Consider the following 27,662-nt stretch of genomic DNA (forward strand, 5'->3'; position numbering starts at 1 on the left):
TTATTGTATTGAGGACCAAAAATCTAAATGTCACTTTCTAACCAATGTTGATGTCAGAAGCGTTGTTTGTTTTAGGCAGGGTCTTGCATGGCCCCAAACTCGTAATCCTCCTGCATCTGCTCCCTGTGTGCTGGTAGTTCAGATGCGGCACGACATCTGGCTTCACAACTGTTGACCCTTCGTTAACTGTGGGTAGAACTGAGACATCCTAGAGTGATGATATGTAGCAACAGCTTTCTGTGTTTCTGTGTTTTCATTTTATGCTTCTGGGTGCTTTGACTATGTGTAAGTCTGGACATCACATCTCTGCAGTGTTAAGGCGACATGAGTTCCGCTGGGGCTGGAGTTGCAGACAGCTGTGAAACACCATGGTGGTTGCTGGGAATTGAACCTGGGTCCTCTGGAAGAGCAGCCAGTGCTCTTAGCCAGCTCTCCAGCCCTAGTGTAACATTCTTAATCATTCCAGGAATTTCACATTAACAGATCTCCACAGTGCACTGCTCTTGTGTGCCTAAGCATAATACACAGAATATACGTTCTTTTTTATTTGCCCAAAGTACACTCTTGTGTGGTGAGACACATTCCTACTAACCCTAATCAGTCTGTGTCAGCTGGGTCGAGGTGAGGTTCCTCCTCACCGCCAAATTTTACATATAGGACACAGGTGTGGCAATGAACATCTGCCTTTGGATACGATCGATTCATGCATGAAGCAGGACCTAAGCTAGGTACACTAGTCATCCGTGGGGATCTATGAGGCTCCCAGTCCTTTCTCTTCTGTAATGAATCATAGCAACTATCAATGTACAACAGAGCTGCTAGGCTCTGCTTTTTCCAGCACATGCAGAGAGCTCGTCACAAAATGAGGTCACCTCAGAGGAATGCAGAGACCAGATGTGGAACTAAGAGGAAGAAAACACACATACACAGAGAGAGAATAAGGCTGGTAATGGCATTGAACCGCTGGGTCTAGCAACGTCAGACCTTTCCCTGCATGACAAGCATGCATTCATTAATATTTATTTATCTATGTTCTGCTCAGAGGATGTTGAGCTGATCTGTTGACAGTCATCTTATCCATCTTTCATGGAAGACTTTCCCAAACAAAGCACATACCACTGTGAGCATGAACTGTTTCCAGTGAGGTTGGGTGATGTGAAGTGAGTGTGGGACTTGAACAGGACACTTGCTGCTGAGACACATGGTTTCAACGCATGGGAGAGAGGTCACGGAAATCAGCAGAGATCAGCATCCGAATTGAACAACAGCATTGATCTTTATGGCCACACACCTGTTAGTTCCTACCTTGCTACTACACAATTATTCAAAATATATATATTAAAAAAACCCAACCTACAGTCTCTTATTCTGATCTTTAGAAAAGAGACAGAGAGAATTGTCCTTCCCCTTTCCTGATCACAGAAGTTATCCTAAAAATTTCTGGGACCTGACAAATTTAGGGAGGCAGGAAGTAAGGCACCCTGAGTAATGCTCCAACTTTCCCAGGACCAAAGGGAAGACTGACAACTCAAGAGACAACTAAGTCTTTCTTTTGTGACAAGACTTCATTGCCACTGCTGTGATCCTTAGCTGAACTGACACTTTGGGAGGGCCTAGGTCAAGACTCCTTACAGCTCAGGACCAACCCCAGCACCCTGTGGCCCCCTCTCTATGACACCGGCTTGATGAAGCCGTAATCCATGCACTTGATGAGACATTCCCGGGCTGTCTGAACCACAGTCGCCCTCTTCTCATCCGGCTCCTGCTTTCCCACCACAGTCAGGATCTCCAGCAGCTCGCTCTCCACCAGCTTCTTGGCCAGCTCAGCGTCCGCTGACAACAGGTTGTAGGCAATGACCAGGCCCCGGTGCTGCACTGACAACTGGTCGTGCAGGCAAAGCCGCTGCAGGATCTCCAGCCACTGGGTTGTCTGCAGAATGGAAGGATTCAAGAAATCAGTGAAGAGGCAGAAAGAAGGCTTGACAACAAGAGAAACAGAAAGTATCAGTCATACCCACAGCTAAATAACTTGACTATGACCACATATCAGTAAACAGTAATAAACTAAAATGGGCACGCACGCACACACACATAGATAGATATACTGCCTGTGTTTGTATGTGTGGCATGCATGTATGTATGCATGTTCATAGGTACACATACATGCGGGAGCACAGGCATATGCTTGTGAATGTGTCGAGACTGAAATTGGTGTCAGCTGTCCTCTTCAGTCACACTCCACTTTCTTTGTTTGTTTTGTTATTCAAAACAGAGTTTCTCTGTGTTACCACCAACTGTCCTGGAACTAGCTCTGTAGACCAGGCTGGCCTCAAACTCACAGAGATCCGCCTGCCTCTGCCTCCCAAGGACTGAGATTAAAGGTGTGCACCACCACCACCCTGCTTGCAGCCCGCTTTTATTTGGAAAGGCAGCATTCTCAACTGAACCCCATGCTCACTGATCAGCTGTATCAGCTGGTCGGTTTGTCCCTGGAAAGCTGAGGTTACAGGCATCCACCATGCTTGCCTGGTTTTTACATGGTTGCTAGGGATCCGAACCCTGGTCCTCACGCTTGCACAGCAAAGACTTTATCCACTGAGCTGTCTCCCCAGTTCCCGTCCACTTATTTTTTAAACGTCTTAAGAAGCAGAAGAACAGGCCCGCTGACATCTCGGCAGAATGAAGCTACAGAAAGTCAAGGAAAGGGAGTCCTTATGAGGGGAACATGGAGAATGCTCGCTTCTATCAAGCCAGGTGCCCTTTGAGACAAGGGCTCCAGGTATGTCCTCCAGCCTTGCTTTCGACTGGAATAAGCAAAGAATCCGAGGCGCATTCTCCCATTCCTTCTCCATCCACCATGCACGATCATGAGGACAGTCAACTGCTGTGGACCAGTGCTCAGCCACTCTCATCACCCTGTGAGTCAGGAAGGAAGCTGACGGCACAGCCAGGAGCTGACTCCTGGCCTTGGACGGACACAGGCGAGAAGGCAGAGCAGAGCAAACATCTCTGTGAGTTTGGATTCAGAGAGAGCAGTCCTCAGGCCACATTCAGCGCTTGCTGTCTGCATGGCCTCACCTAAGTGACAAGGCAGGCCTCAAGATTCTCATCTGACTCTGCTGTGCTGCAAGTGCCATTTCTAAACCTGTTTCCCAATGGAAAATGAGGATATTAATAATCCCCTACCTGCCAGGGTGATTGGGAATATTAAATGATGTAATATGTGGGTATGTCATATACATACACATATACATATCCCCATAGGGCAGCATCCCACTTAGGAGAAATGCAGAGTCACCAAAGGGTCCTGGTTCACCACGTAACCTCTGGAGCCATTGTGTCTAGTTACTCCAGGAGAAGAAACTCTAAAGCACTGGTTTCTAGGAGTGGTACCCAGGCCAGGAGTTCTCTCCTATACCCCAATCTACCAAATCTGAATACCAAGAGGAACCATGTTCTGTCTCCATGGGTGATGCTTAGAGGCAAGATAGCTTTGAAGAGCTTGCCATAGTAAAAGAGACAAGTCCAGCGTTCACACAGGATAAATAGTACCCAAGAGAGACCTCTGGTAACAAGACAAAAACACATACATGGAACTCAGAGACTACACACACACACACACACACACTTCAATTGACCATGTAAAGGAGCCAACCTCTACCCCAGATGTGAGCAGGTTTTAACTGAGCTGACCTTTTTCACTCCAATGGAGATGAATGCCCATGAGCTAGGCTCCGTGTGGGGGAAATGAAAAAAGTCTCATGCTTGAGACTAACAGTGTGATTCCCACTACAGCTGCTGAAGCACTCATAGCCTCATCATAACAGCCCATCATCCTGTCCATGGAAGGGAACCTACAGTCTCTTTACCAAACCACCACCAGCTTCCTGCAGTGTCCCAACCCCTTCCACCCTTCTTTGAGGAACTCATGATCCCCTCAGCAGTGATGTGATTCAGGTTATTATTCTTCAGTAGGGGTTATGTGCACCCACAAAACCATGGCAAGAGGACTTTAGGTAATATACCTGGGAAGTTCAAACAGTAACAGTAGTGGTAATGACCACAAGGCACAGCCTCCCCTTTTTAGGTACTGGGAAACCAACTCCCGAATAGGAAAGTTTGCCCTGCAGCCCAGCCTCCCTAGATGAACCGGGACAGTATGGTCTGAGGGTTGGGAGATTCCGTATGCCTCACCCAGCTCCCTCCTGTACCCGGCCTGCTCTTACCACCTGCGTCATCTTGAGGCACAGCTTCTTATGTGCTGCGGTCAGCATGGCCAGGGCCCCAGCTGCCGCGTTCTGCAGTTTGTCGTCCTCCTCCCCGCACAGCAGCACCACCAGCTTCAGCCGGTCATTCCCATCAGCCAGGAACCTCTCCTGAACCTGTTCCGGGCAGGTGTGTGATCAGTGAGAAATGCCCCACGCCTGCACCTCCCAAGGACAGGACGGAAAGAGGCAGCTGACATTCCCTGGCCTGGGCTATCTGGTAGATTTTCTCTGAGCCGTTGCTGCGTAAAACTCTTCCACGATCGCCTGAGTGAAGGGGCTTCGAATTGCCACTGCCAAAGGCTAAGGAGGAAAAGGACATTTCCCACCTCCCCTAGATTAGCCCCTTCTCTTTGCATCTCTACTCTAGGAAAAGCTGCAGCTTCTCTTTGGGAAACACAGACTACCTACCCCACAGTCCTGGGCCATTGTGGTCCACAATGAATTTGCTGTCCCTGAAAGCATGGGGACTTGTTCAGGAGCAGCGGTAATCGGGGAGATTTCCTTGTTATTGGAGAGTGGTTGTCCTGTCTCCACCAGGTGAGACTGAAGCATCCCAAACACCTGAAAGCAGAAGCAGCTGCCTGATGCCCACCCAGCTCTGTGACCTGTCACAAAGAGTTATTAAGGCTGAGGTCCATAGCATCTTCTGCCACACTTTAAACAACAGCAAAATCTAATTGGTCAAGGTTAAGGACATTTGTTTGGAGAAAATATCCAAAATATAGGTCTCTGGAAGAAGACAAATGTTACAAATACTCAGGTAAGAACCTCCTTCCATATCTCCTGGGATCTGGAGCAGGGGCCATCAAAGGGGAGGTATGAAGGAAGAGGTCAGCACGGCCGTCTCTTGTGGGACCCAGATGGAAGTCACTGGAAGCAGCTGTCCCACCAAGGACTGCAGCCCTCTCCTCTCCTACACCTTGGTGTGGCCATGGCCTAGCTCTCACTGATGGAATGGAAGCAGAGTTGAGCTGTCACTGGCTGGCCACCTTGGGTAAGTGGTACAGTTCTCCTTCTATGGTAGTTTCTACTCACTACCAAATAGAGATCATCACTCCAGGTGGCAGGAGGGAGGCACTTTCTGGTGCCCCAAAAGGCTTGGATTCCCAGTCACTGTGTAGACAAGCCCCAACTCAATGACACTCAATGGCCAGGAATGAACTTCTGTATCTTAAGACCACTATGTAGCTGGATTCTGTTGTTGCAGCAGCAGGTGCTCCCCCAGGGAAGGTTGCCCCCCTTTCACAGTGCCCTTTTAGTAGGCAACCCCATCTCTGACTCCTTGGACACACCCTTTTCCTTCCAGTTCCCTGATGGACTCAATCCTTGCTGACTTTCAAAAATTGCTTTCATAAATTGGATTTTCCTCCATGTAGTAGTCAGGATAAAAAGGATTCCATGGGCTTATATGTTTGAATACTTGGCCCCAGATGTTGGAACTGTCTGGGAAGGATTAGGAGGTGTGGCTTTGTGGAAGAGGTGTGTCACTGGGAGTAGGCTTTGAGGTTTCAGAAGATTCCTGTGATTCCCACTGCTCTCTCTTTGCATCATGGTTGTGGATCAAGATGTGAGTTCCCAGTTGTTCCCTTGGTCTGCCATCCTGGACTCTAACCCTCCAAAACTGTAAACCAAATCAAACATTTCCTTTTGTAAGTTGCTTTGGTTCTGGTGTTTTATCACAGCAATAGAAAAATAAATAATCACTCTGGTAACAGGAGAGGGTATAAGACTTGAATTAGGTATAGAGGTGAAAAATCTCCAGCCTCACATGTCCTTGCAGCAGGGCTCACATTCCAGAAGTGTCTCAGATCTGGAACTGTCACGTCTGTAAGCATAGTGATGCTTGGTCACCATGCAAAGAATTTATTCACTAGAGAGTCATAATTTGTCCTGTTTCTTGACTGTGAAGCCTTGTGGTATTCTCCTAATTCTTTTCCTTTTTTTGTTTTGTTTTGTTGAGCTTTGAGGGGGTGGGGTTTTTTGTTATTGTTGTTGCTATTGTTTTAAGACAGGGTTTCTCTGTGTAACAGCCCTGGTTGTCCTGGAAATCACTCAGTAGACCAGGCTGGCCTTGAACTTAGAGAGATCCGCCTGCCTCTGCCTCCCAGAGTACTGGGATTAAAGGCGTGCGCCACCACCACCCAACTTGTTTTCTTTTTATACCCTTTATACCCTATGATTACCCGGTGGTAAGTACAGCTACCGAGGGCCTGTGGATACTCATAGTGAGGTGTCTGTCTGAAAGTGATTCAGAACTGCACTTTTGCATCTCTTCACTGTCCCATGGATCTTTAATGACTTCAAGAAGTGCTCTAGCCTCTCTTAACCTCCAAGAACCCTGATCATAGCCTGCCTATGATACTATGACATTATTCAGGCTTAATTAACTTACAAAAATGGCACTTTCCACCTCACTAAGACCAAGACTCAGCTTCATTACACCATGAATATGTTTCCTTAGGACTCCTAAAGGGAAACAGGGCCCTAATCTAGGTGTGATCTGGGGACTCCTAGATTCTCTGATCAAAACGCTGCTTTAGCACCATCTCACAGCCCCAGCCTCATCCCAAGGCCAATACTCACCTCATCCCCTGGAGCCCCAGCCTCATCTCAAGCCTGATGCTCACACCTTGGTAACCCTGTCCCCTGGAGCCCCAGCCTTACCTCCTTGTTAATCACCATGTTACACATGCATTCGGTGGCTGCCTGCCGTAGCTGGTCATGGTTTTCAAACATGTAGTTCTCAATGTCAGGCAAGGCCTTCTCCTTGAAGATCTTCTGCCTGGAGTGAGGGGGAAGGGTGAGGGGCAGAGGGCCTTGAGTACCCCTCCCCACAACCGTGAGCGCATGAGGCTGGTTCTTCCTCCAACTTCATGGGGCCCCTCCCACATCCTCAGACTGTACAGTGTACGGGACGCTGACCCCACCTCCAGAAGACATAATGGAATAAATTAAATGACAAGATTATGTCTCCCAGCCACAGCAACTGGCTCTGGGAAGAACGTGTCACCCCACTGGAGATATTTATTATTAATAATTGGGAAAGAAAATTCTCTTCCTTTTCCTGCTGTATATGAGGTCAAGTGTCACACTTGTGACCACGAGAGAGGAGAAAAGTCCATCTGAAAGTTAAAGCAACAGAGGGGAGGGGAGAGGAGGGGACTGGATGGCCAGTAACCAGACAACTTTTTTGTTTTGTTTTGTCTGATGGGTTTTGTTGTTGTTGTTTTGAGACAGGGGTTCTCTGTAGCTTTGTTGGCAACTTTTTCAGTCCCTGCACCAAACCAAACCTAATTGATTTACCCCAAACTTAATTTGCATGAGTCAGTATATTTCCTTAATTCAAGAGCCACTTAAAACATAGCACAATACAGTCCACCACCCCTCTGCTTCCAAGAAGGGTTACCTATCGGGTGGACTGGTCCTTTCTACCTTAGGGGAAGCTGCCTTTGGAACCTCGGCTTCACACAGTCCCTGTGGGTTTGTATAGGGTGCCTGCTCACAGCCCCTCCTATCCCTGCTTCATCTCTGCCGCCATCATCCAGCAGAGGAGTCAGTACATGATAGATACAAAATTGCAACCAAACGCTCCATGGTCGCCTCTGTGGACCTCTGCCCTCTCCACCTGCCCCACTTACCTAAGCTTGTCACTGCGCCCAGACAGGTTGGTGAGTCCCAGGAGAGCCTCATAGTTCTGAAGGCCATCCCTCTGTGTGTCCAGGAGACTCACAAGGGGCCTCACCACCTCATACACCTGTGGGGATGAGATAGTCCCATCTCTCAGTCTCCTGCATCTGAAGCTTTACAGTTCTGAATCCCTTCCCTTCCCACACGCTGTTGGATTGAATCTGCATGGGGATCCTGAGAGGCTACATTGTTCCCTTTCACTGTTCAAATGGGAAAGCGAAGTTCAGGAGGACAAACATATTCATCAGAGGTAGAGCCAGGCCTGGGGTCCAGGTGTCCCTGACTCATTATCCTCCCTGTGACAGCATCATGACCCTTTCTCAGCAGAGGAGGTGCAGGGACAGGGCCCCACGAGCAATGGAGCACCCTCTCCCTTGTTTCTCAGATACCTACCCGCTCCCCAGGGAAGGCGATGTCTGGATTGGAGACAGCAGCAATCTTGGCTAGCCCGTGGGCTGCCTTCACCTTGCCAACATCTGTGCCCTCCAAAGCCAGGGGGATCAGGGCCTGCAAGGGAGAGCACAGTCACTAGCCAAGCCCAGACAACCAGAAGCCTCTCTTTCCCTCCTCTGGCTCCGGCTGCCCTCTGTCTGTCTCTCATCAGAGATTCCTAGCCTAAGGCGCTCTAGAGCACTGTTCCTCTGTAGACAAAGTCCTCAAGGCTTGTGTGTGGGAGGCTTGGTCTCCAGCTGTCAGTGTGATGAGGAAGTGACTGGACCCTGAGAGCTCTGACCTAACCCTCAGATCAATCCATTGATGAGCTCACAGCTGTAGAGACTATCGGGAGGAAAGCCCTGCTTGGAGGGAGAACATCACGGAATGTGACTTTAAGGGTGTGTCTTGTTTTTCCTCTCCGCTTTTCCTCTCTTTCCTTCCACTCTCACTCCTGACTCATAAACTGAGTAACTTTGCTTGGCTTCACACTCCACCACCATGAGGTCCTGCCTCATTTCTGACCCCCAGTGGCACCGTGGACCGGAATCTCCGAGAACATAAACGCAAAGGAATCTCTCTTCCTCATCGGTTCTCATGCCAGATGTTCGTCACAGAGACAAAAGTCTGACTAACTCAAGCGCCATATAAATCTATGAAATACCTGTCAAGGACTCACAACCTTTGGTCCCTGCCTTCATTTCTCCCTACATTTTGGAAAAAAAATAACCAATTGACTCTTTCCAGGTGTGGTGGCATGGGCCTAAAATCTCAGCATGCAGGAGGACGAAGCGGGAAGACTACAACAGCTTCAAATCCAACCTGGATTACATACAGGGCAAGAACTTGGCTAGTTAGGGCTACATGGTAAGATTCTGTCTCAAATCATAATAATAATAACAGCAATAATAATAAATAATAACTGGTATTTTTTTTACATGTTGCCCAAGCTAAATCTAATCCTAATAGCCGCTGTTTATTGAGCATCTATGAGCTGAATGTATCTAACCTACTTCCCATGACTCCCTGAGCAGTGAGACAGTGACTCCTCCTCCCCATTTTGCTGAGGAAGAAATTACAGCTCAGAGAGAGTAACGTGCCCAGGTTCGCACAGCTAAGAAGAAGGAGAGCAGCTGGGTGGTGGTGGTACAGGGTTTTAATCCCTGCACTTGGGAGGCAGAAGCAGGCAGATCTCTGTGAGTTCGAGTCCAGCCTGGTTCACAGACCGAGTTCCAAGACAGCTAGAACTGTTACAGGAGAAATCCTGTCTTGAAAAACAAAACAAAAAAGAAAAAGAACAAAGCTCCACTGCAAGGCTTCTGTGGGAAGCCCACGATCTGCTTCACAGCAGCCAGAGTAGCAGGCAGAGGGCATAGGATTCCAAAGCAGATCCCACGGCATCATCAAATCAAGAAGGAACTAGCTTGGGCCCGTGAATTACACGGTGTAGATAACTGAGTGAGGGTATTTCAGGAAGGCAGGGGGCGTTGAAGCACATGACTTTGGAATGAGATGGGGGGACCCACATATATGAATGTGTACGTAGGATACGCAGGCATGCACACATTGTGTGTGTCTGTGTGTCTGTGTGTGTGTGCTCCTTCCCAGTAGATCACCTTCTACCTAGAACAGCCTAATTACCTTGCCACCACCTTGAGCTACAATGGTGCCCCGATCCTTCGGGTTGTCACAGAGTGCCAGGAACACCCTGCAGAAGCAATGATGAGGGAGAATGAATATTCACTGTTCCTGTAGAGCGTTCCCAGGAATCACCGCACAGCCAGTCAGAGCCAGGAACCCTCAGCGCAACAGTGGAAGCCTGGAAAGGCAGACAGTGTGCCCTTGACTGGAAAGAGCCCCCTTTAAGGACACTGCCATGCACATAAGTGGTGGGGGAGGCAATAAATCTAAGCAAGGCTTCCGAGAGCCGTCCCACTCCTATTTCTGGAGACAGCTCCAGCCAACAGCTCCCTGCTACCCCAATCCAGGAGGAACTCTCCTGTCTACCTGCATCATCTGGTCCTGGTCCCAGGTAATGCCACCACCACTCATAACACCCCAGACATATCGCAGGAGAAACCAAACTCTATTCTTTACCCGTCCATCCTCGCTGCCTTGGTACATGCTGTTCGCTCTTTCCTGAAGCCCTGTCCTTCCCTGCAGCTGGCTGGCTGCTTTCCTCCTTCAGGACTCTGTTGATATCACCTCTATCAGGAGCCCTTCCTGGATGTCCACCCACCAACCTTCTAGCTGGGTGGCTGGGACCTCTTGTCTGGACTCCAGCCAGACCTCCGTGCTTCCTTGTCATGGCATTTACCCATTGTGCTGCAACTGAGACCTGCCTGCTTCCTCTCTAGTCCACCCTTCATCTCTGAGGAAAAGGTAAGCAAAAGGAACAGGGGCCACCTCCTGACGCAGCTGCAGTGACCTGCCTTGTCACGTCTCTTCCCCATGTTCTCCAAGCCCTCGCTTAGTCTCCGCTATTCTGATCTTCCATCCCGCCTCCCGCCTCCCAGTGTCCCCAGCCCACCCCGGGTTGCACCTGGCCAGCAGCTCCTTGGTCTGATCTGTGAGGATAGCACTGTCCGCCTTCACCATGCAGGCCAGCGCAGATATGACACCTGCCTTCAGGAGCCGTTTCACCCGCATGTCTACGAAGTCCTTCTTATCCTGGAGGGGACACAAGGGTGGGTGTGGGGAAGGGACCACTTATTAGGCAGCCCCAGGTAGAGTCATTATGACAGATCATCATAGGGTGAGGAGTAGACAGGAGGGGGGCATGGTGTATAATCTCTGGAAATGTGCTTAAACATCACACACACCCACAGGGCATGTATGTGTGCTAGATCCCTGAAACAGAACCCAGTGATAAGAGCGGAGGGGGGGGAGGACTGGGATGCAGCTGTGGAGCATCTGCCTATGTGGAGGACTAGGATGCCGCTCAGCCGTGGAGCACCTGCCTAGGTGGAGGACTAGGGACGCAGCTCAGCCGTGGAGCACCTGCCTAGGTGGAAGACTGGGGATGCAGCTCAGCCGTGGAGCACCTGCCTAGGTGGAGGACTGGGGACACAGCTCAGCCGTGGAGCACCTGCCTAGTGGAGGACTAGGGATGCAGCTCAGCCGTGGAAGAATGAGATGGCAACATGAGTATATTCCCAACGTCTGGCACAAAGGCAACACTCACATTCTGATTGCAACTATACAGGGGAGAAAGAAAGAAAACCTTCCTGTGAGTAACACAAGAAACTGCCAGCGGTGGTCCTATGGAAATGATGGCACTTTATGGCCACGTTCTCTACCGCACATCATTCCATTTTGTAACACAGACGTGACTCTTAAAATCCAAATGATCTCAGTAGCTGGTAGTACTTTTCCACACTAATTCATATGCAAATGGTATACAAACACATCCTTGTGTAGAGGTGATCACCATACAATCTTTCGTGGTAGGGGTGCTGACATTTGCACTTTTAGAATCCTGAGTTCCTACTCAGCACTCGTCCCTAAGTTCAGATATCACAGAAAAATCATATTTTTATGACTTGGAAGCATGAAACAAAACACAAGTATTCATGAAGTCATCAGCAAATATTGCAAAATATTCATCTGTTTCTATTTAATCAAATTACGGAATAGTTAGCCATCCCCCAGTCAGAAAATTAAAGACAGGAATCATAAGTGCCACCTAGTGGGGAAAAGCTGCTATTGTCGTTGTCTGACGGCACAAAGCATTCCCCAGGTCTCCTCAGCACAGTTCCCCCACCACCACCACCCACCCCCCTAAGCTGCCCTGGACCCACCTTGGGGTGCTCCTCCGGCACATGCTGCTTGGAGAACTTGGCAAGCTGCACCAGCTCAGGGACGACCTCCTTGACATCGTAGCTGTTGGTGCAGTTTACCAGGGTGTTGGCCACTGAGTACAGGATGGTCTTGTCGCTGGTCTGGACGCCCCCAGGACAGGAAGGAACACAAAGGAGTCACTTTAGTGGTAGATGAGTGGAAACCTCTGGGCTGTTCCTAGTGGACCCCCTCCCACACTTCCAGAAGAGCCCAGGCACTGCCTGGGTTCCCTCGTGGTCTCATTGCCAGAGGGTCACAGGCAGACATGAGTCCACCCACAACCAGGCAAGATGAGGCCATCCAATGAAAGAGCCAATCCAGCTTCACCAGGGAGGGTGGAGCCAGGATGAGCCCACAGCCAGCTGAGCCCCGAGGGCCAGGACCAGACACCCTTTCCTGAGGTCAGAGATCAGGACTACTCTTGCCTTGGCCAACTCGAACATGGCCTGTAGAGCAGGGATGTCCTGGACAAAATCGTCCTTCACATCAGCATCCAGTGTGAGGTAGGCCAGGCCCTCCACTGCCCAGCGTCGCGTCCGGGTGTCTATGGCGGTATTGCATAGCCACCTAGAAGTGGAGGAGAGGAGAAACCGCTGCAGAAGGAGCCAGGGCTCTGTCTGGCCAAGAGTGACCCAGTGAGGGGGGTCTTTTCTCACCCAACATCACTGAAACACACTCCAGAACACCCCCCAGAGGTCCATGAGGAAGCAGAGAGTCCAGTCTCTTACTTTCGACACTGCTTAGCCAGCTTCTCCGTTGACCCTTCAGCAAACTGTCTGAGCCCATAATCTGAGCCCCCAGCTGAGCCAAGTTTACAGAGGCCCTGCGGAGAGGGATATGGAAGGGTTAGCAACACTGAAGGCTAAGTCGGGTCCTGTAGCCCTGTGGTCAACACTGTCCCCTTTTCTCTGCTTAATATACCTCTGTGCCCTTCTACCTCTTCCGAGATGCCCCATCCAATGCCCTATGTTAGGGAGGATGCGCACCACTTTGATCTCGTAGATGTTTTGAAAACTCTGCACCAGAGAATACTAAATACCTACAGCCATCGTGAGAAACCTCGAGATGGTGTGAGATGGCCAAGTCACACCATGTGGGCAACAAATTCAGACATACAAAATCTAGCCCGGAAGAAAAACAGACCCTTGCCAGCAAAAGAACAATGCCTTCTGGAGCAGAAGAGCCATCACACCCACGGCAAAAAAGTTTCTAAAAAATTGATATGAGAACCAGTCATAGTGGCATACACCTTTAATCACAGCACACAGGGGTCAGAAGCAGGAGGGTCTCTGTGAGTTAGGGTTCAGCTTGGTCTACATATCGAGCTCCAAGCCATTCAAGGTTGCATACACGGTGAGATCCTGTCTCAAAAGCAAACAAACAAAAAAAATCGACTGATGTGAGGGGCTAGGGAATGAGTCATCGCGGAAGCAAACATGAGGACCTGGGTTCAGATCCCCAGGACGTACGTAAAGCTGGACATAACCCACCTAATAAAATAGAAAAAGAAAAAAGAATTAAAAAAAAATAGAACAAACAGGGCTGGAGAGATGGTTCAGCAGTTAAGAGCACTTGACTGATCTTCCAGAGGTCCTGAGTTCAAGTCCCAGCAACCACATGGTGGCTCACAACCACCTCTAGTGGTATCAGACTCCTTCTTCTGGTATGCATGAAGTCAGAAGACTCATACACATAAAATACGTGAATAAATAAATCTTTTTAAAAAGAAAAACGGAAGAAAAAATGTGAATTAAGATCCAGGTGAATGAATCAAATCTTCTCCGTAATTTTTTGTGAGGTGAAGAAAGGAGAATGAGAACAATTCTGAAAGGTGGAAACAATAAAAATGAACAGAGTAATTCTTCTGCATGCAGCTGCTCAAACAAATGCAATTGTTGGCATCTGCTCTGAAAGTACTTCCTGGACGGTGTCCGTGTTTGTCTCCACAGTACAGAGGGCACTTTCCTAGCATTAACCAGGGGTCATCCTCCTGACTCTCTTCCCACGACCCTGGCTTTCACTCTCTCTGCAGGAGCACATAGATGGACCTGAGGGGTCCCTATTATGTGACCCCTTGTCCTGGCTGCTTTTATGCCAACTTCACACAAGCTAGAGTTATCAGAGAGGAAGGAGCCTCAATTGAGGAAATACCTCCACAAAATCCAGTGGTAAGGCATTTTCTTAATTAGATCAATGGGGGAGGACCCAGCCCATTGTGGGTGGTGCCATCCCTGGGCTGATGGTCCTGGGGTTAAGATAGCAGGCTGAGCAAGCCAGGGGAAGCAAGCCAATAAGCAGCATTCCTCCATGACCTTTGCCTCAGCCCCTGCCTCCCAGCTCCTGTCCTGTTTGAGCTCCTATCCTGACTTCCTTCAATGATGAGCCGTAACATGGAAGTGTAAGCTGAACAAACCCTGTCCTCCCCAGCTTGCTTTTCAGCCACAGTGTTTCATCACAGCAGTAGTAACCCTAACCAAGGCACCCCCTCAAGGCTGGAGCCCATGTCTCCTTCATCCTGGTGTCCCTGGCACTCAGCACCCAGGCCACTCACCACCAGCGTGCGGATCTTGATCTTCTCATTCTTGGTGGTCTTGTAGATCTGTTTGAGAAGCGACACGCCATTGGTGATGATGAAGGTGGCCCGGCTGAGTTTAGTGGAGGCGTGGATGAGAGCCTCCACAGCCACCAGCTGGTCTGCCTCGCGCTCCGAGCCGCACAGGGCCACCATCATCTCCATCACACCTTTCATGCCCAGCAGCTGATTGCCCAGGTCAAAGGGCCCCTGCAAGATCCCAGACACTGTCTGGATGGCATTCACATTCTTGTCCATGTCCTGGGGATCAAACTTGCCCCTAAGACAGAGGACAAGGGTGGTCAAGAGAATCAGCCGAAAGGGGCAGAAAGAGTACATACAACACGTAGGGGGAGATTTGAATTCGCCCTACACCTGAGCTGTGTGACACTGGGTGATTCACGGAACCTTTCTGAATCTCAGCTTTTTGGTCTATAGATAAAGAGTATAGTACTGTTATTTCTTAAGGACAAATGACATCAAGGCTGGTCACAAGGTATGTCCCTGGGGCGGCACACTCTGACCTTGAAGATTGACCTGCAAAAAGTTGAATTATTGGTCAGAGGAGGAAGCAGCACTGAAGGAGGCACTGGCCTGCAGTGCGGTCACCCCAAAATCTCTTCCTTGAAGAGTTTTGAGCTGGGGCACCCTAAAAAGTTTCATTTCAAATTGAGGTGATTGACAAGTCATTAGTTGCTGGTTACACAGAGGAAGGTGAGAAGCCTCCAGCTGAGGCAAGGACCAATGAGAGACTCCAACAGCTCCAGTCCTCTCAACCTGGAAGGACAGTCCATAGGCACAGCCACAGAGATGCATCAAATCCATGGTGGGGGACAGGTAAGGAGAGAGACTCCTCAGCAGTTCACAGAGAGGTCCACATGGGAGTAACTGCAGTTTTCCGCCAGCAGCCGTCACCAGTGCGCAGCCACGTTAGCGCAGCTTCCTAGAGATATAGTCCAACCCCAGTCAAGCCATCAGACAACGTAACTATGTCTCAAGCTAGCTACACAGGTTCCAAATACCCATCCCACTGAGGGATAACTACTTTTATTTCTGTAAGTTACTGAAGGTGGAGAGCGACTGGCCACACAGCCAGAGGTGGCTAATGCCTCCGGGGAACTCACGTGATGTACTCCTCGCAGATCTTGCGGAAGTGGTCACGCTCGGGGTCACAGCGCAGGTCGTCGTAGAGTTTGTTGATGAGGATGGAGGCCAGCATGCGGGTGTTGTCCGTCAGAGGCAGACAGGAGGGCAGATCTGGAACCTGCCCCACCACCTTCAGGATCTTCCTCAGACCTAAGGGGTAACAGCAAGGAGACTGAGACTCCTGAGGAGCTCTGGCCCCTTCAAAAATGTCTCGTCGCTGGCTCCCCGCCAGCTATGGCTTCAGACAGTACATGGCCTCTCCAGAGTTTAGGGCGCTGGAGAGTGGACAAGGAGGCCCTGACCTTTCTCCTGACTCTGCCTCTGTGGTGCCATCCCCCTGCTGCAAAGCCATTATCGCCACCAAACTAAACTCAACACTAGTCGATCTCAGGGGTCTAGACCAGCGCTGCCGTTTCTGGACTGTGTATGAGCTTCCTTATATAAGAGTTCATAGTATCTTTCCCCCGCCCTACCTTCAACACCGTGTGGGAACTGAGCGTGTAAACCTACAGGTACTGAAAGCTAACGATGCAGACGAGGCATCTGGCTTCAGCAGAACTACAGACGGAGAACAGGACAGAGCTCGGTGACAGAGGGTGCTTCCCTAGCCTATGAAAGGCCCCGATTTGACCCCCGTGTCCCCAAAAGATGAGTGGCAGGCTGTTCTGAGCATTTCTTTAGTGCCAAGGGGCTTGTGCGTGCTCCCTGAGCTGAGCCTAGCAATCGCCCTTCTTCTTAGCAATCAGTTCCATCGTTCAGACAAGATCACAAGTGACACACACAGAGGACATGCCTGGTGTCGAGCCCACCGTAGGAACTGTCACGCCATGAAGCCTCTGGGACATCTAATGTCAGAGCTAGCTTGGAGGTAGAGAGATATCCGTGAGCCCAGTCAGAGGAAGGAAGTGTTGAGGCAAACACGGGAGCTGGGGTTCTGGGGGCTGGCAGGGAACCGAAAGTGATTGGCAGTAATGTTAATGTTATACTGTGTATATTTTACAACTTTAAGGAAAACCTCCACCATCTACAACTAGACTCTGACTCTCCTGGGGTAGGCACAGACCCCTCAGACTAAAAGCTCAGTCCCATGAGATGGCCTCCAATGCAGGCCCACAGGCTGGATCCCAGCGTTTCATCCAAAGAAGAGAATAAAAAAAAATGTTTTTCCCCCACCTATTTAATCCCACAAGCCACACACTTGATCCTAGTGCAGAGAAGGGGATCACCATTGCTGGCCGGCTTTCAGAATATATGCAGAGGCCAGCTCAGGTAGGGGAGCATGACAACGGTCCTTGGACACTAGGGTCAAGTGTTAAAATCTAAGTGCTTGCACTGTGCTGGGTGGGTGCTTGGGGAGCACAGCACTGTTTTGAGTGGGTGCTTGGGGAGCACCGCACTGTGCTGGGTGGGTGCTTGGGGAGCACACTGCCTAATGGAAGCTGACTTGGGCCTTGTAGAACAAGTCGTAGGCTATATGTCACAAAAGCTGTGGGAGAATTAACCACAGCAGACTCTAAAGCCACAGGTGTGACTCCTGCACAGATGCAGTGGATTCAGGAAACAACTCACACTTAGATTTAGTGACTAACTGCTAGAATGGTTTCACTTTGCTTGCCATAAAGTGCGTGTGACGTCATCTTCTCCCCCTTTGGAAGGCCTGTTAAGTGTTTTACCAGCCATGAGACTTCAGGCATGTTACCCCAATGGTTGGTAAAGTCCTGTTTGTAACAAACACTTAACCCAATGTTTTGGGGTGCTAACTACTTTCTGAATCTGTTCTTGCCCTTAATTCAGAGCCTTGACCTAGCTGCGTCAACAGCCCCTAGGGGATACACTAATGCCTGCCACCCACCTCAGTGGGGACTGAAGACACTCTGCAGACAACATCTCCTCTCTCTACACAGGGACAAGTATCCTGAGCCTGCCCTTAACAGTATGACTGAACCTCAAGCCCATCCCCCATCTCACCGTTATCTACGACATAGATAGTGCGTGAGTTGTCATGGATGGCCAGGTCCTTCCTGGGGACGTTCTTGTTGAGCAGGTTCAGTGCCTGGTCTCTGCCCTGCCCGGAGACCTTCTTACTGACCAGCATGTCCAGCAGGTGGCTGGTGATCTGCTTCAGGTCTTTCTTGGTATCTGAAGAGCAGAGGAAAAGAGCAAGTAGAGACAACAGAAAATTTCACATAGAGAGGATCAAGGAGGGCAGAAACTTCTAGAAGGATTCTGGAAGGCATGAACCCATTATTTTTCTGAGTGTTACCCCTTGAATTTGAAGCATCCTCCTGACAGGCTCCTGTGTGGAATGCCTGTCCGTTGATGGTGCTGTTTGGAGGGGTTCTGGAAACGGGAGGAGGTAGAGTATGGTTGAAGATGGGGGCAGATCCTGGACAGCTGTTTCTTGACCCAGGAGGTGCCTCCCATCTCTCTCCTCCCTCCCTTCCTTCCTTCTTTCTCTTCCTCCTCCTCCCCTCTTCTTTCCATCCCTCTCGCCCCTCTTCCTGTCCACCCTGAGGAGGCTTCCTCCTCCACCTGCTATCACAGCATGATACCTGGTGCTCTGCCAAGTGCATGATGCACCAAGCCAACACCCCATAAACCATCTGAGGGTGTGAGCAAAATAGATCTCTCCTCAGACTGTTTTCCGGTACGGTAAGTATGTGAATTTCCCAAGACAGTGTGGCTCATCTCACAATCCTGCCCACAAAAGCAAAAAAATCCTCAAGCAACACCCCCAAGAGCATTCTGGCCACAGACCACTGTCTCCCCCCACATTCCCTTTGTCTTCAAAGAGTTCCTGTTCCTGGAAACCCCTTACTTCCAGGCAATAACTGGCAGAGATCCAAGGATACTCCGTGTGGTTTTAATTAACTTTTTTTTTCCCCTTGATATTTCAAGACAGGGTTTCTGTGCAGACCAGGCTGACCTCAAACTCACAGAGATCCCCCTGTCTCCACCTCCTGAGTGCTGGGATTAAAGGTGTGCACCACCACTGCCCAGAGGCACTAGCTGCTCTTAAAGAGGACCTTCATCAGGCGAAAAAAGAAAAAGAGACAAAGACAGAGACACACATTGGAGCACCGAACTGAAATCTCAAGGTCCAAATCAGGAGCACAAGGAGAGAGAGCACGAGCAAGGAACTCAGGACCGCGAGAGGTGCATCCACACAATGAGACAATGGGGATGTTCTATTGGGAACTCACCAAGGCCAGCTGGCCTGGGTCTGAAAAAGCCTGGGTTAAAACCGGTCTCGCTGAATGTAGTGGACAATGAGGACTACTGAGACCTCAAGAACAATGGCAATGGGTTTTTGATCCTACTGTACCTATTGGTTTTGTGGGAGCCTAGGCAGTTTGGATGCTCACCTTACTAGACCTGGATGGAGGTGGGTGGTCCTTGGACTTCCCACAGGGCAGGGAACCCTGATTGCTCTTTGGGCTGACGAGGGAGGGGGACTTGGTTGGGGGAGGGAGAGGGAAAGGGGAGGCGGCGGTGGGGAAGAGACAGAAATCTTTAATAAAAAAAAAAAAAAAGAGGAACCCAGGGTTTGATTTCCTAGCACCCACATGGTGGCTCACAACCATTTGTAACGCTAGTTCCAGAGGATCCAATGCCCTCTTCCAACTTTCACGGGCATCAGGCACACACATGGTGCACATACATATATATAGTCAAAGCATTCATACACACGGAATAAACCAAGTCTAAAAAATGTCTTATAGGAAGGACCTGTATACTCCCTTCAGACACTTCTTCACCCAGATTCAGACATGTTGGGAAGGGAGTCTGGGACTTGGACTGGGGCTTCTGTCTATGATGCCAGGACTAACCCTGCCCGGGGTGGGCGGTAAAGAGCAAGAGCCTTTCCCCAGCTCTGCTCTGACGAACTTCCTGAAACTTAGAGAGATATTAGAGGTTCTAAAATGGAGTATGAAGACAGATAAGAAGTAAGGGCTCTACGATATGTCAGATCAGCAACAGAGGGAGGAGAGGATGTGCCGCATAAGGAAGGAGAGGCGAAGCTGACACTGTAGTTTGCAGATAGATAGGTCTTGTAATAGCAGGCTTATTCTCGTCTTAACTGGTCCCTTTGCCACACTAGCTCTAGTTGGCCATGTGACTTGAAGGTATAACCAGGTTTGCAAAGCACTTACTCCCTGAACTGACCCATTCGTAATCCAGCTATCATATCATATAGAAATCCAAGATAGCCATGAGAGAGGCCACGGGGGTGGGGGACAGTGGAGGAGAAATGTCAAGGCTTCTGAGCAATCTTTCCAGCTAACCAGCAACCATCCAAGTGAAACCAGCTTGGACCTTCTAAAAAGTCTGACCCAGAAAAGACAAGCAACTCCTTGGCCATTACTGTAGTTAAGTTAGGGCCAATCAAGAACCCAGGCCTGGAGAGACGGCTCAGAGGTTAAGAGCACTGGCTGCTCTTCCAGAGGTCCTGAGTTTAATTTCCAGCACCCATATATATGGTAGTTCACAGCCATCTGAAATGAGATCTGGTGCCCTCTTCTGGCCTGCAGGCATACATGCAGGCAGAACACTATACATAATAAATAAACAAATAAATAAATAAATAAATAAATATTTAAAAATATAATAATAATAATCCAGGCTTAGGGCTGTTGAGATAGCTCAGTGGTTAAGAGCACTAGCTGCTCTTCCAGAGGACCTGGGTCCAGTTCCCAGCACCCACATGGCAGTTTAACTGTCTGCTGTAACTTCTGTTCTAGGGGATCCAATACCCTCACACAGACATACATGTAGGCAAAATATCAATGCATATAAGATAAAAATAAATAATTTTTTAAAAAAAGAAGCCAGGCCTCTAAAAAGTGAGTATTCATAACACACAGGGACGCTGGTGCACACCTGTAATCCCAGCACTCAGGAAGCAGAAGCAGGCAAATCTCTGAGTTCAAGATCAGCCTATTCTACTTAGTGAGTTCCAGGATACCCAGGGCTACACAAAGGAACACTGTTTTAAAAAACAAAAAAATTATTGAAATAATTTTAAAAATATTAAATGGGCTGGGCTTGGTGGTACACACCTACAATGCCAGTACTTGGGAGGCTGAGGTTGGAAGATAGAGAACTCAAGGCAGTATGGACTACATAGAGAGACCCTATCTGAAAAGAAAGAAAGAATACTATTAAATTATGTGCATATCAGTTACTTTTCTCATAACTGGGTCACAACACCTGGCAAAGAAAGTCGGGGAAGAAGGGTTATATTTTGGTTAATGGTTTGAGGTGGCTCATGGTGGAAAGGGCATTGATAAGGTGGCTCACAGCTACGGCAGTGGAAACATGGGGCTCCACTGTGTGGATCGGGGCACACAGATGAGAAAGACAGAGAAACAGCCAGGAAACCTCAAGACCTAACCTCCCTGACTCACTTCCTTTACTGAGACCCCCATCCCCTAAAAGTTCCCTAACTGCCCAAAACATCTCCTAACACCCAGAAACGTTCCCGGGGGGTTCATTTCACATTCCAACCACAATGCATGTAGCATTGGCCTTGCTCGGTAAGACAATTTAAAAAGACCTAGAGCAGAATTCAATTTTTCATTGATACTTATGTAAATATTTTGACATGGATAAGAAAAGAAAGAGGGTACCCAGTGGGTTATCTAAGTGAGTCGGGTTTTGTTGGGAGAGTATTTTTTCTTCTTATAGATTTCTGTATCTTTCCAAATCTCCCCAGTGAGCTTCCGTTAGACTATGATGAAATACACATAGCTTAAAATTTACCATTTTTACTATTTGTAAGTATAAAGTTGAGTGGTATTGAACACAGCCACACTAACATGAGCCATAGGCACCACCCACCCAGAGCACCTTCCAGACGGACACACTGACAGTTCTACACTCAGTATTGAGTGCCACTTTCACCATTATAACCCCAACACACACACTAAGATCAAACCAGGCCACCTCTGCAGGAGATGCCAACGTGAGGTGGGGACTGGCTCTGCCTTGGAGTCCACACGAACCAGCACAGAAGAATATCTCCTACCTAGAACCAAGGCCTCCTCTTTCCCTCGATGTTCTCTCTTGTCCTCCCCAGACAGGGAGTCGATGATGGCCTGGAGCAGGTTGCAGACAGCCAGGGACATCTCCTCATTCTCCACGGCCATGAGGCTGCAGATTCTGTCTATGCGGACTGTGTGCAGGATCGCTGTAGCCTAGACCCCAGCAGGAACAGAGTCAGCAGCCTTGCTCCTCCCTCCTGCTTGGCACCTGGGTTAGGAGGTGCGTGGTGACTGTCCTATCCACTTCATGCTTTAGGGAAGTGGGGCTCACAGGCTGGGAAAGGTACTTCAGGGGACTCTGAGCTCTGTCACCCCATAATAGAGTCCTGGAGGCCATGAGTCTGTGAATGCAGTGAGATCTCACCAAGATATAAGTGTAGAAGATACACTGAACTCAAAGGCTGAATATGAAGAAACGTACATTACAGTGTCTTTGAATTCAGCTCTTCCTGTAATCCACTTCCAACAATGCCTTTGTCAAGCCCTCTTCCAGCTCACAGGGAAAGAGCCCAGAACACTCTTGCGCCATGCTTCATATGACCCAGGCTGGAAAGCAGGGGACCCTTGAGGCTCTATCACAGCCCCACTGTGTGCCACCCTCTGCCTCCTTGGACCCGCTGCCATCCACACCACCTGTCCCAATCCCCCAGCCCTCACCCTCGCTCGGTGTCCACTGCACATGCCAGACAAGGTCCGCACTGCAGCTAGCACCAGCTCAGGCTTCTTAGTGTCCAGCAGCTGCAGCAGCAGGCCCACCCCATTGCTCTGGAAGATCCTCTCGGCCCCTGCTTCCTCACGGCCCAGAACGATGAGGTTGTTGGCAGCCTGAGAGAGAAGCAATGAAGGTTATCAGGAAACTGGATGGAAGCCTTGGCCATAGACCTAGTGCAGGGGTAGAACACCAACTGCATCTTCGGGACACTGGTAAATTCTGTCCAAGATCTTACAGTCCTGCTCCTGGAAACATAGTAATAATAATATAATAGTAATAATAATAATATCAAAGCAACTTGCATAAGGACCAACTTGATGCAATATGCCACAGCCAGGGAGTGAGGTCACAGATACAGCACAGCCACATGGAACAATGCTAACAGGTGGGATTGGGGTCACAGATTCCCTCGGCCCGTGGTGATGCAAAAATAAAACTGTACATCTACTGTGGATGGAGACGGGCTGGGAAAGATGGAAACATGAAAGAAAGCTTTTCATATATTAAAATCGTTTCTTTGAACATGGCTATCACATTTTGTTTTCCTGTTATCTGTACAAGGGAATCTGAAGCGGTGGGGGCTCCGGGAAAGGTGGAAGATGGTGGCCACCGAGTGCAATGCAGAAGCCCAGGCGTCAGAGCCCAGGTCCTGCTACTGCCTGCTTCCGGTCACAGCACCTCGCCGAGCCCCAGATACTTCATTTAAGAAATGGGGCAGTCGAGTAAGGGACTAGGAAGCCATCAAGGCTTTTCTCACTCTGATGTCTTCCTGCTTGAGCTCTATGGACCTCCAAAGGCCCTGATGCAGGGGAGGAGGAGGGCCAGAAGAAAGAGCAGGAGGGAGAAGCAGAGAGAGCTGGGGAGCCGGGAGTAGGCAACGAATGTCAGGTAAGTGTGACCTGAACGTTGCAATCAGCTTAGGGCTTCTCCAGACAAAACTAGTTTATCCACGGCAACTCACTAGGTCCTCAGAGAAATCGTAAAGTACATTTTTGTACCATGTGAATTCATTGACCACAAAACTAACATGCCATCTTTCCTCACAGGCGCCACCGGCCAAATTCTTATATAAATAAGGGCAAGACATTCAAATGTTCACCCGAAAGGAACCTGAGAACGAGCAAAAGACTTGGTTAAGATGACTGTTGCCAGTCAGACACAGTGGCACACGTCTTTAATGCCAGCCCTCGGACAGCAGAGGCACTGGGAAGGCGGATCTCTGTGAGTTCGAGGCAGCCTGAGCTACAGAGCGAGTTCCAGGACAGCCAGAGCTGTTACACAGAGAAACCCTGTCTTGGGGGGGGGGGGAGACTTACCAGTAAATACTTCAATATTTTTTTTAATATTTGACCTCTTTGCAGTGTTTCTAAACGAGACAAAGCATTATTCAAACGTGCCAGTATTTCTTGGGACCAAACCAATAGTGAGGCAAGTTAGATATTCCCAGTAGGTACAAAATGTAAGGAGCCAACAAAAAGCCCAATATCCAGACAAGTAAGGCTTAATAAAATACTTCTGAGTCAAAATTAAAGGCCAAATGTTTCACATTGAACAAAATATCTGATCTTAAACAAAGATGTCATCGATCCTGCAGTTTGACTCACCTCAATGACTTCACCCCAATCATGGTCCTTCTTATGGTTAGTGCCGCTTTCTAACTCATGGACACCGCCCTCTTACCTTCCAAGCACAAGAAGCGTGTGCAGAGAGCGCCCACTGCTGACAAGCATGAGGCATCACTCACCTTTTCCCTCTTCTCAGCCTCGCTGTTTTCATTCAGAAGAATTTCAAACATCGTCTGCACCCTGGAGTCTGTGGAAAACTGCACACGGAGCTGAGGAGAGAGGAAGGAGCCCTGAGAGAGGTAGACAGCTGGTCCACATCATTTCTGTCTACGCTTCATATGTTCAGCACAGAAAATAATAGGTCTACTCTGGACCCCAGCACATCCATTCATTTATTCACTGAGCGAATGGTAACCAGGGCCAGAGAAATGTCTCAGTTGGGAACGGCGTTTGCAGAGAAAGCAGGCAGGCCTGAGATGATCTGCAAAACCCTCACAAATGTGGGGAGGAGCCAATCTCCACCTGCTCTGATCTCATCACCCCCTCGTAATAACAACAATAATAATGAGGATGAGAATAATATTTTTAACGTTAGCTGAATAAACCACTTTATGCAGGCACTGTTCAGAGACAGGAAGGTGCACAAGAAGCTGGGATGGTGGCACACGCCTTTAATCCCAGCACTTGGGAGGCAGAGGCTGGCAGATTTCTGTGAGCTCAAGGCCAGCCTGGACTACATAGTGAGCTCTAGGACAGCCAGAGCTACACAGAGAGAACCTGTCTCAAAAAACCAAAAACAAAAGAAAAAAAGTGAACAAAATCAATTCTTTGACCCACAAAGCTATCAGTCCAATTCGTTACAGTCTTCATCACGTAAAATCCCCACGACATGCTTGGTAGACACCAGCCCAGTTTTAGAATATCATAGGTAATCAGCTACCAGACGTTTAAGTGGAGGCTAGAGTAGAAATTTGTCTCCCAGCTCATAAAACAGGAGTGGCTTTCATGCATCAGCCAAGCAAGCAGAAACCATCCTGGCTGGAGGTCTAGACCCTCACACGTCCAACCCTAGCCACTCTGGATCTTTCGTAATGTGGCCTAAATGATCACCCGGCCAGCACCTTCTGCACCTCCTCTGGCTGAGAGCTACTGCTCTTTGCTCCTGCCTACCTGGGCAGGCTCCTCCTTTACCCGCCCCTTTTCTCATCTGCCCCTCAGGTTTCCATTTCCGCAGCACTGAAGCTGCACTCTGGACACTGTGCCAAGGTCCAGCCACACAGGAGTCACTGAGTCTTGGAGCAGATGGATGGATGAGCTATTGTCCTCCTGATCTTACAGGAGGAAGCCAAGTCGTCTAAGGGGCCAATAAGAAAGAAGTCAGCCAGGGGAGGATGCAGGGCTCCTCTCCTCTGGCTCAGGCTCTCCATGGCTTGTCCATTTTCCTAGCAAAGATCTCATGCTCCCACAGATTCTGACCCTGTGTCCCTCAATAGTATCACTGATTCCCAGGGATCCCAGAATATCTTTGTCCCCCTAGAGTCACAATGTAGATTCACCAGGTGATCATAATTCTCTTTTAAAGTCTCCATCTGAAATTTAAAAGAGCTGCAGCTTTAAGTAGACTGCACCCTCACCCAGCACCACAGATCCTCTCCATCTCTCACAGATGGGTGTGCTTGCCTGGCTGTTTCCCGGACACTGCCCGTGTCCCCAGCTTGCAGTTGAAGAGGCAGGGCTGACTCAGTCATCACATCTCAACCTCCCTAGCTCATCCCCACCACCACGAATGGGATGGAAGCAACCAAAGTCCTCTGGAAGGGCCCGGGTTACCTGCTCCTGGATGCTGGTGTTGAGCCTCCGCAGGGTCTCCTGAAAGTTCTGGTTCCTTGGTTCGAGGGTGGCACAGCGCTGCACATCCTTGAACGCCTGGTCCAGTTTGCCCAGACGCTCGAGAGCCTGGCACCGCCGATACAGGGCCTTGATGTCAGCAGAGTTGATGTCAATGGCTACAGACGGGAGACGGGCAGATCCTCAGGGGGCTGGGCTACATACTACTCTCCCTCTTCAGCCCAGGAAGGATGTCTTCCTTAGAGGTACCCATCTGAACTAGCTGGCTCATACCATCTTTTTGAAGGATTCATAGAATCTAGAGGTTGGCAGAAAGCTTCCAAGTCCTCTCCCCCTGCACCTCTCCCAGCACACGCACCCCAACTTCTATCTGATCCCCCAAGGCTTCCTCTAGCACAAGATTCTTATCAGGGGCCCATCTGACTGGTGCCTGTATATCTCCAGAACTAGGGTGTCCCCACTTCATTCTGAGGCAGCCAGGTAACTCCATCACAAAACCTTTCCCTATTCCTACCCCAACTCCTCTCGGCTCTTTTGCCCTTTTATCTTAAGTCTGGCCCTAGAGCCCCTGAGGTGAAGCTAAACCCTCTCTATCCCACCTGGTAGATGCCTTCCCTAGGCTAAATATTGCCAGATATTTCATTCCCTTCTCCAGATGGCCCTTGACCTTCGGAACCCACAGACTGTTATAGTACCTCCAAACAATGGCAGCCAGGTCCACGCTCCTGCGCAGCCATGCTGGGAAAGTTTAAGGGGGAAGTATGGAGCTCACCTCTGGAAGCATCTGAAGCCGCCTGGGCATAGCTCTCCTGAGAAGCAGGAATAAAAGACTCCATTAGTGGGGGACCAGGGCAGAGACAAGCAGTGTCCCCTCAGTGAGGGGAGAAGTTAGCCGGGCAGCTACAGGTTATCAGAGGCCCAGGACGCACTCCCTGACTGATACAGAAAATACAGGCTTTGGCATCAGGCAACTCCAGGTTTAAAGGCCGGCTCCTCCGCCGTCTGAGAGTTTGGCTGAGCTATTCACGCTCTCTGAGCCTTGGGTTTCTTGACTGCAATATGGGAATGAGAACAAGGGCTGCTACGGGATGGTTCTGAAAGCAGTGGCCCAACATATGAAAAGCAGCTGTGTTAGGTCAACTGTGAGAGGTGGGTTCCGGCTTCTCCAGAGCAGTGGCCTGGGAAGTCAGAGGCACGGTTTCCACCTTAGGGGGTCAAGATAGTGAGAGGATGACGGTTCCTTTCTATCAGACCACCACGACCTCGTCTCTCCCCTTAACTGCCCTCAGCCCACCCATGCTGTCCTATCCCCTGACCGTTTTCAGGCCACAGGCTGCCCGATTCCGGTAGAGCGTGGCCAGCAGGGCCTTGTCCTTAGTCAGCTTCAGGGCCTGGCTGTAGCTCTTGGTGGCTGCCTTGTAGTCCTGAAGCTGGAAATGCTGGTTCCCTTCCTCCTTCAGTTGTGCCGCTTCCGCCTCTGCCATCTGTGGGAACACCAGCAGCCCCGTGCGGTCGGCCTCTTGCTGGATAGCCAGGGCCCCAGGTTTC

The 27,662-nt window shown here is 49.5% G+C and overlaps 1 protein-coding gene across 2 annotated transcripts; it reads right to left on the reverse strand.

The window, feature by feature from the left end:
• Unc45b (unc-45 myosin chaperone B) lies at window positions 1-27,598 on the reverse strand. 2 transcript variants are annotated; one of them, XM_050128745.1, is made up of 17 exons: window positions 27,431-27,598; window positions 26,887-26,923; window positions 26,097-26,272; window positions 24,446-24,535; window positions 22,647-22,814; window positions 21,974-22,142; window positions 17,914-18,084; window positions 15,924-16,095; window positions 14,779-15,079; window positions 12,188-12,328; window positions 10,930-11,057; window positions 10,029-10,095; window positions 8,349-8,462; window positions 7,907-8,022; window positions 6,933-7,050; window positions 4,227-4,382; window positions 1-1,930 (listed from the first exon to the last, which is right to left on the reverse strand). In XM_050128745.1, exons 1-17 carry the CDS (start codon window positions 27,596-27,598, stop codon window positions 1,670-1,672), a joined length of 2,553 nt encoding a protein of 850 aa, XP_049984702.1. In that variant the 3' UTR covers window positions 1-1,669. The 2 variants fall into 2 exon arrangements, with proteins under 2 accessions (XP_049984702.1, XP_049984703.1); XM_050128746.1 differs by lacking the exons at window positions 26,097-26,272; window positions 26,887-26,923; window positions 27,431-27,598 and adding exons at window positions 12,653-12,794; window positions 12,956-13,050.
• Between the last annotated feature and the right edge of the window lie 64 nt (window positions 27,599-27,662).

This window comes from Alexandromys fortis, unplaced genomic scaffold (genome assembly GCF_014885135.2).
Source record: "Alexandromys fortis isolate MF-2015 unplaced genomic scaffold, M_Fortis_MF-2015_v1.1 scaffold_80, whole genome shotgun sequence".
In the NCBI taxonomy this organism is placed as follows: domain Eukaryota; kingdom Metazoa; phylum Chordata; class Mammalia; order Rodentia; family Cricetidae; genus Alexandromys; species Alexandromys fortis.